At 34.2% G+C, this 9443-nt stretch overlaps 1 protein-coding gene across 1 annotated transcript in view; it reads left to right on the top strand.

Annotated features, from left to right (window-relative positions):
• LOC128221375 (death domain-containing protein 1-like) overlaps positions 1 to 9443 on the top strand; it is a 42107-nt gene that overhangs the window by 15390 nt on the left and 17274 nt on the right. The window contains exons 3-6 of the mRNA XM_052929983.1: positions 5080 to 5288; positions 5886 to 6058; positions 7624 to 7804; positions 9094 to 9237. Coding sequence (XP_052785943.1) covers positions 5080 to 5288; positions 5886 to 6058; positions 7624 to 7804; positions 9094 to 9237 — 707 coding nt within the window. The remainder of the gene's footprint in view (positions 1 to 5079; positions 5289 to 5885; positions 6059 to 7623; positions 7805 to 9093; positions 9238 to 9443) is intronic.

Below are 9443 nucleotides of genomic sequence, written 5' to 3'. Positions count from 1 at the left end.
TTCAAGGGACATAACTTGGCATTTAATAAGGCTATAATTATGGTTTGATACACACGTGCATATTGTTACACTGAATGCACAATTTCTGGGCGTCCATTTTCTACAAATGTTACATAAATGTTCAAAAAGGACCAAAAGGTATTTAAAAATTCATTATTTCGAAAAGTGCACTTCAAAGAGAAAAAAAATCTGCATCGTAATCCGCTGGAAGCAAAGCGATCGGATGTCTATAAGTAACTTTAAATAGCAAAACATTTTTTTGCTCCAGACCTTCTTATTTCAATATAACTTTTAATGTCTAACAAAACCCTTTAAAAGGACCAAAATGTAAAAATCATACAATTAATACAAAACCATCATCTTCAAGGGCAAGAATTATCCTAACATATATGTAGGAAGTAAGTTAAAAGACTAATTTGTGATAACTGTTTAGCCATATTTTTCATATATAACTCTATAGGCACTTCCGCTTCAGTGGATTCCTCCAAAGTTGGCAATGAGTAGCATGGGTACAAAGCTTCATATGAAATATTATTAGTTGTTACCAAGTTATACAAAGCTTCATATGAAATATTATTAGTTGTTACCAAGTTATACAATGTTTCATGACTTTTTCAAACTATCAAGGGACATGACTCGACAATTGTTACAGCCAGAGTTATGCGCCTTGCTATACGGTCAATGTTAAAGTTTATACACGAGGACGACGACGACAGAACCGACGCCGACAACAACGACATCAAAGGCTTTTACAATGGACCGCCGAATAATCTTCGAAACATGGAGGAGCTAGATATTATGTACTTCTAATTACGACTTTTACAGTTCCAAAGTCTCCCTTATCTTACCGTTGATCAGAATGTACTAGACAATGTTTTTGAATTTTATCACGACTTTTTGCATTGATATGAAGTCAAAGTTTCATTCAAATTTTGAATTTTATATAATAATCTTTATGAACTTTAAGAAGTTAAAGTCTACATATCTTTACATTGACCCGGACTTCCGTACTGATTTCGTATTAGTTTTGGGCTAAACCATCAAAATACATTTGGCTAATTCCGCTAATATTCCTTGAACCAGGATATAACCAGAAGACTTACAAAACCACAAAGCAGTAATGTTTTTCAGAATAAACATTGCGACTTTTGCCGTTGACCATCAGAAGTACTCCTCCATTACGTATTTACCGGCTTACTATGGTTTTCGTCAATAATTTATGGATCGCGGTATAAACAGAGCCCTTGAAAATAGGAGGTCACAGATTCCTTATGAGTTTATGATGTTAGAATAAATATCGAGTGTTATAACTGGCTGTCAAGTACCAGAGAAGTGGTTGACTTAGACTGGGGGCTTGCTCTAATGACGTCGCAAATATGAACAATCAATCAGTCAATCAAAATCTTTATTTCCTCCTAAAAGGAGATATGTATACATATGTACAGACTTATATCTTATTTCTAAAGCATTTCAAGGAATTTATTTATAGTTTATTTACGTCTCATCAATGTACATCAAATATACAGTTCATACCACTAATAATATACATATCCACGAGTACATTGCCACTCAGATAAGAATTATAGGAGACTTGGGAAACATATTAGCAATTTGTAACTAAAATAAATAAATTATAATAGCAATTGGAAATAACGTGTGACCATACATAATCCCAATTAGTGGGTATTATCATGATACAGCAGTACAATGTTTGTAACATTTTACACACACGACAAACAGTCACTAATAAATTGGAACGATATCAGGAGAAGGTCCTTATTTTCATTATTGTCAAGCAGTGGTGCTAAAGGTGCACCCATCAGTTTCATAGTTAACTTGGATTCGTAACGTTAGCTGATATTTATAGCTTTTAAAGTCTCATTGTATGCATATTTAAATTATTAATCTGGGGACAATATCTCGAAAAAATTTAAGGTTAACAGGCTTAAGTAGCTTATTTCAATAAGTCCAAAACATACTTAAATTTGATTTTGATAAATGAAAAATTGTTATTGTAATTATCATAAACAGAAGTCATATTTTAGTCTAAAAAATCTTAAAGAAATAAATTATAGAAAAAAAAACGTGCTTAGCTTAATCCTTTTATAAAATGCACTATTACTCCCAAATAAGATTTAACGCAGTTAATACATTTGTTTAAATACAAAAGGATGAAAAATGTCGAAATAATGATGCTTATGAAGGACACCGTGTTGAATTCATAAGAAATATACAGAAGACACGGTATTTCTTCCTTATGAGAACAAAGTAGATCGCAGTAAATCTTTTAGCATTCACCAATCATTAAATATTTATTAATTAATATTTATTTTTCTTATTTTTTTTTTTAGTTATTAAATATATGGTTATAACATGTTAATAGAAATAGTTATTAATGTTTTCCATATATAATGCATTATTAAGTAAGTATTTGAGGGTGTATCATTCAAAATTAATGTCTGTTTTACATATGTATTGATTTTGAATAAGAGTGTCACTTTAAGAAGGTTCGAGAATTTTGGCCTGCTGTATACATGTGTCTGGCAACCTAGATGATTACCTTTGTTTATCATGCAATTCTACGAAACGCCTAGAGATCCATTGTCCGTCCTCGTGAGAAACTGTTAAAATGTGTAATACCAATCTCAAGACAGGGACAATTGTATCATATACATGTACAGTCAAACCCCGTTGGCTCGAACTCGCTTGGCTCGAACTGAATGTAAAGGACCGATTTCTTCTGACTCATGGTGAGCATTTCCGTTTGGCTCGAATTTTCCAACGCCCGAGTTTCTTTCGCCGGTCCCTGGGAGTTCGAGCCAGCGGGGTTCGAGGTTAATCGCCGACTGCCTAATCACATCTTCGTATACCTTAAATTTAATTTACGAGTTCTATCACGAAGCTTGCCGGTGATGACCGAGTTGCTACGATTGAACCAATCGTAGCAACTCGGTCATCACCGGCAAGCTTCGTGATAGAACTCGTAAATTAAATTTAAGGTATACGAAGATGTGATTAGTGAACCACTCCAAGTTGTCTCGATAAAACTCCTCAATTTCAAACGTAGGCGACCAGTCTAAAGATGGTTGACCACAAATTAATACAAAACTTGGATGAAAGTACTCAAAATATTGAAATATTACTAACCTTCAAATATTTCAACAAGCCCATTAAAGTGTTTCACGGTACTCTTCAATTAAAATCAATAGATACCCCGTTAAATTCAGTTTATAATGAGATTCCGTAATTTCAAATGGTGTTAAGTCGGCAGTGAATTTTTGGTATTCAGTGTTTCGCAGTGAATACAAAATGATTTTCGTCACGGTGTTTAGTCCGCAGTTAATATTAAAAGTATTTTAATTGACCAATACATCGCTTTCATCTTTGGATTAAAGTAATTGAATATCCATTTAGTTTGAGTTTTGTAAATCTAAAGATGAACATTAGCCGACTATTTTTTTCATTTATTGTTTTGTGAGGTGAAAAATTAATCTCCAATGGATTATATATAAAAACTAGATACATGTATCAATTTCAAAAGCAATATGATATTCACTAATTTTGCTACAAGGTAAGTTGTTTTGTATTAATGATGACATCAGAAATCAGTTCTGAAAAAATGTAAAAATGTGATACATGTACTGTCAAAACCCCTTGGTTCGAACTTGCAGGGACCGGCGATTTTCCCTCGAGCCTCGGTAAATTCGAGCAAAGCGGGAGGGCTAACCTTCAATTTAAATAAATCAGTCCTTTACATTCAGTTTGAGCCAACGAGGAATTCGAGCCAAGCGATTTCGAGTCAACGGGGTTCGACTGTATATCTATTTGATCTGATTGAAAAAAAATGATTATGATGTATATTAATAATAGACAAGAAGTGTCATTTGTATTTCAATATTACTATGATTCCCGTTTTATAAAGCACAATACTTCATAACCAAATTAAATTATCACCTTTTTCCTAAATAGGACTAATTTTGTGATGACGTCATATTGTTTTTGTGGTTTAATTGAGTTGGTACAAAAATTGATTGTCTATAATAGAATTTGAACCTTTAGTATAATCTATGCATCTTTTTAGTAGACTTGCAATTTGAATAAGTTAGCTAGATTTATATTAGAAAACTCATTTGATTTAGATAATGTCACTGGTAGTCGAATACGTTTTGGTAAAAGAGGTTTTCAAAATTGAATTTTATAATTTTGTACTTCAATGGTAACATAAGAAACTTTAATAGGACTAACGAATTATAATTTGAAGGCTTAGCAAACGTAAATCCTGCAATTTTTATACGGAGATACAACCATTTCGCGTTGACCTCTCCAATTGTAAATGAAAACCGTCATCTTTTGTAAAGGGCATTGACTCTCAAGTTTGTGTAAAATAGTTTTCAATTTTCTTTATCGAATGATTGATGAATCGTTTAAGAAACAAGATACAAGCCACTTTTCAGAGTCACTGACCTTTTTATCACTTAGTCAGTTTGTAATGCCTTTTGTATTTGTTTACAATATGTTGTTTTGTTCGATGCCATTATTTGTAAGAGCTGATATGAGTTTGGGTTCTGGTGTATAAGAACCTTCAAGTCTTGCTTAAGTTCAAACCGCTGTATTTTCTGTACGGAGTTGAAACACTACTGTGCATTTGCGTTTAAATATTTTCCGTGAATAATATTAATTTAAGTCTATAAAACATATGTCTGCTTGCTGTTAAGACTTCAGAAATTCATTATTTTGTTGGAAAAGTGATAAATAAATCGGAAATGTTACATTTATCGCTTAACAATATGGCTGTTCAGCCATCTGGAACATCAAGGAAAATAAACTCGGGTTTCGCGTACTGTAAGCATGTTAAAATGTTTTGATATTTCTTGATATCATAAGGTTTCGAAAATTTTAAATTATATTTATAAGCTGTTTAATAGACTTTCACGAGTATTAATAAATGACCTCGGGTGATTTCGGAAATACCCGACGATGAACAACGAATATGTCCGACTTGTCATGGAAAATACCGGAAGTTTGTTAATGAAATTCGCCGCAATATTGGTTTAAAACATTTTCTGTTTAATTTTCCAGACGATGAGTCGAGTACCATCGAAGATAAGGAGATTAAGGAGAAGTTCGCTCGTATGAACCTACAAGTTGCCCGAGCGAACGCGGAACTTGCCGATGCTTTACGACTGATAACGGAGACGGAACACGTGGTCACGGAAACTCATCTTTCCGTAGAGAAAGCGAAGGAAGAGGCGAGGAATATTCAAGAGGAACTTGAATTTAAGGCTAAAGTGAGTAACCTGCATTGAAAATGACGTCTTGATCAAATTAACTGAACATATAAATCTAAAGTAGTCAAAAGGATCTTTGACACTTTATCCATTTCTAGCTATGAGCGCCTCAATTATGTTTTCAGGCACAGCTAGTTATGACGTGGTCTGCAGTGACGTCAGAGTTACTTTAAGACATACTTTTGCTGTTCAAGTGATTTTGCGTTCTAAAATAAAATGTATGTAGACTGATATAAATATATAAAATAATGCAACTACTACTTGTTAGGGTATAAGTAGTAAATATGAAAACGTAGTACGGTGTAACTATTAGTAAATTTTACTATTTTTAACATTGTCTTATTTTGATACGTAGCTAACGGAAAAGTTTTCTAGTATGAACTCATAAATTGTCCGAGCGATGGCGGAACTTGCCGATGCTTTACGATTGGTCACGGAAACGGAACACGTGGTCACGGAAACGAAACCTGCAGTGACGGAAACGGAACACATGGTCACGGAAATTCAGGAAGGTTATTTAGAGGAGACGATACGTCAGGAGTAGGAGGAAACCATTTTTATTGTTATCTTTAAATATTCACGTGCATGTTTTTCTAGGTGGAGGCGCGCAGGAGGGAACAAGAACGGAAACGTCAAGAAGAAGAACGCCGTAAGATGGAGGAGGCGAAACTTCAAGAGGAATTGGAGAGGCTGGAGAAGGAGGAGGAGTGGAAGAGAAGAGAACATGGTGATAATATGCCGCCGGCCTGGAACACGTGGCCGGAATATGAGTAAGTTCTTTGAATACGTAGTTTTTTTGAATAATTGGTCTTAGTCGAACTTGCTAGAAATCAGCTTTAAAGCTGCACTCTCACAGATTAAACGTTTTGACAACTTTTTTTATTTTTTGTCTTTGAACGAGCCGATTTTTGCGAAAATCCATGGAAACCAGTTATATAAGACTGCTGACAAAAATTAGATCACAGATTTTTATATTTAAGATCAAAAAATGATGTTTTATGCATTTTTTAAACCGTTAGTAACGGTTCAAGCCATAGTACATTGCTTTTAGATCGGAATTATGAAAATCTGCGATCTGATCTTTTGACAGCAATCTTATATCATTGGTTTGCAGATAATTACGCAAAAATTTGCTCTTTCGTAGACAAAAAATAAAAAAATGTTAATCTGTGAGAATGCAGCTTTAAGGTTGGAATGAAGGAGAACGTGGTGATAATATAAAGCGTCCCTGGCCTGAAACACGTGGAGTATTTTTGAATACCTTGTATTATTGAATGTTTATACTCTTAGAAAGCAGTGTGTGTATACCGCGTGAATAAATACGTCATATATGCTACGTCAGATGACAACATTTTGCTAAAAATGAAGACTTCAATCAAAGATAACTTTTCTTTTACTACACCATTTTAAATGAAACAAAAGGCAGTCTATGCCGCTTAAAAAGCCACGTCTTTGTTTTATTAAAGGAGTTTGATAATGTGATAAGTCGCATCAATAAAAACGACAAACCTGTTTCCAAAGCAATGTTTTGACAGTGCTCCGTCAGACGGCCGTATTGTGCAAAGGTTTGTCGAAGTGTTTTAAGAAACTACACACTCAATCAATCTCTGGTAAAACGCCAAATGCGGGGCTCCGTAAGCGGCGTAGACTGCGCTACGTTTCATATAAAATTGTAAATGAATAGGAAAGTTATCTTTGTTTAAAGTCTTCATTCGAAGCAAATATTGCCTTCCGACGTAGCATTAATGGCGCAATTTGTCACGTGGTATAACCATACAGGAAAGGGTAGAATTAGAATAAATAATCTTAGTATAAGGTCTATATGCATAGTAATACTAGAGTAGAACTAAATAAAAAAAAGAAAAGAATAGTTAGTGTTGGTATAAGTAGTCTTAGTATAAGTATTATACGAAAGTATAAGAAAAAGGTGTCTTCGAAAATGTAGTATTAGAATAAGCAATCGTAGCATAAGTAGTCTTAGTATAAGTATTATTAGGATAAGTAGTCTTCCAATAAGTAGTCTTACAGTAAGTAGTTTTCGAATAGATTATCGTAGTATAAGTAGTCTTAGTATAGTTATTATTAGAATAAGTAGTCTTACAATAAGTAGCCTTCGAATAAATAATAGTAGTATAAGTAGTATAACGATAAGTAGTCTTGACATAAGAAGTATTAAAATATGTAATAGTAGTTTATAAAGTTCTTCCAGTAAATAAAGCCAGAAGAAAATCAGAGTTATCTCCTATCGCAATTGCGAGTTACAATTTTACCATTATTTATGAATTTTTCAATATCTAAGTCAGTAACAAAACTTTTTTATTATGAAAATTTTCAGATATCAAGTTGACGGGGAGCTAGGCTGTATTGTGCGAAGCAGTCCCGGTGAATTGAGTCAAAACGACATCAGAGTTACCTCCCTTGACCAAATCGATCATCCGGTGCCCTTTAGCGAGCAGGAGGAGCTCGTCAGCGCCATCTTGGATATCCAGGGGAGGGGTGAGGAGGCCAGACTTCCGGTAAGACATTGCTTCAATGCATTCGGAACTCCTCCGCCATTTTCCATCGAAAACAGCCGCGAATGTATAAGGACGGTCTACAATGTCAGAAATCTTAACAATTGTACTACGCTGCATGTAGATCGCGTAGTTATTTTAAATTAGCAGTTAAACTTCATGACTTTTCCCTTGTACTCTTAATTATGCATGCAATTATTCACTTCACTGGCAACTAATTTAAACTTAGATATACAAAATACACTTTAAAACAGTATAGTTTATGTATACTATTATTTAAAAGCTAACGAGCTACATCTAGAAATGTACCGGCATACATCTGAGGTTGATTTCGATGGAATATGTCCGAGAAGTTCCGAATGTGTTTGAATGGTGGAGAGTACGCCATTTTAAAGTGTAGAGTTTGACGGTACCACCTATTCTTTGAAAACGCAGCACTCAATATTTATCCACGTGTACACGTCCGAGCAAAAAGCTACTCGCTTAATTATTGCACAATCTTCACAAATTTTGATGACGAAGTACACAATAGTAGTCCAATTGTTTAAATTCATGACGTACATATGCTTTAATCCCTGAGTCGATATGACATATTTGAGATATAACATTGCAATATTTATTGTTTTTATACGCAATATAATAACATCATTTCCACAGCCGTACTTATATTTCAATCCGATTAAAATGCATGATCTTATTTATCTTAGGCAAAGCGATATAAGGATTGATCTTAATTACATGTGTACACAATGGATTCTATTTCACAATCCAAGTTTGTATTTTGTAATTTGTAGAAAATGGTAACATTAAAATGTTAAACAAGCTAAAGGTCTTATGTCACATGACATGGTTGTCACCATTTAAGACCCATTCGGAGCTCCTCGGCCAATTTATATCGAAAACAACCTCGGATGTATGCCGGTACATCAGTTGAAGTAGTTCGTAATTTTTTGAATTATATCATTTATGAAATGAAGTGTTTTAGAATTGTATTTATTGATCTAAGTTTAAATTGATTATCAGTGAAGTATATTATTGCGAACATAATTAAGATTTCCAAGAGTAAAGTCATAAAGTTTAACAGCTAAAAAAATACTACGCGATCTACTTGCAGCGGACTTAAACGTACCTCTTTTTGAGTATGTAAACCGTTCAAATACATCCGAGGTTGTTTTTCATAAAATGGCCGAGGAGTTCCGAATGTTAAGACCCCAACCCTAACCCTACGACTAATCATATATTGATGTGCGTGTGAAGGAGATCATATTCCCATGCGTGTGTGTATTTTTCAGGATAAACTTATCGTCTGCGTACCGTACCACGCGGGAAAACAGACGCCACATGGGCACTCGTCACGTGAGCCGGTTGTCAAGGTGGAGAATGATGGGCACTGGGTTTGCTTAGAAACGAGAGAGGAAACGTTTGAAAACCACAAGGTCATATATTTAACTTTTTTAATGACGGATCGACCTTTCCTTTAACACCAAATGTTCACATACACTCGACGAATGTTTTATCTTCGGCATATTCATAATATCAAATGAAATCAAAAACTCACAATTATCGTCGAAATATTTTTAATCTGTTTTTTAACAGGTGTCTTTTCGAATATTGTTTTGGTTGCTTAGCCATACTTCTGGTT

The sequence above is a fragment of the Mya arenaria genome, chromosome 16 (assembly GCF_026914265.1).
Source record: "Mya arenaria isolate MELC-2E11 chromosome 16, ASM2691426v1".
Taxonomy (NCBI): domain Eukaryota; kingdom Metazoa; phylum Mollusca; class Bivalvia; order Myida; family Myidae; genus Mya; species Mya arenaria.
The sequence above is the reverse complement of the archived record's forward strand: the minus strand, read 5'-3'. Positions and strand labels throughout refer to the sequence as shown.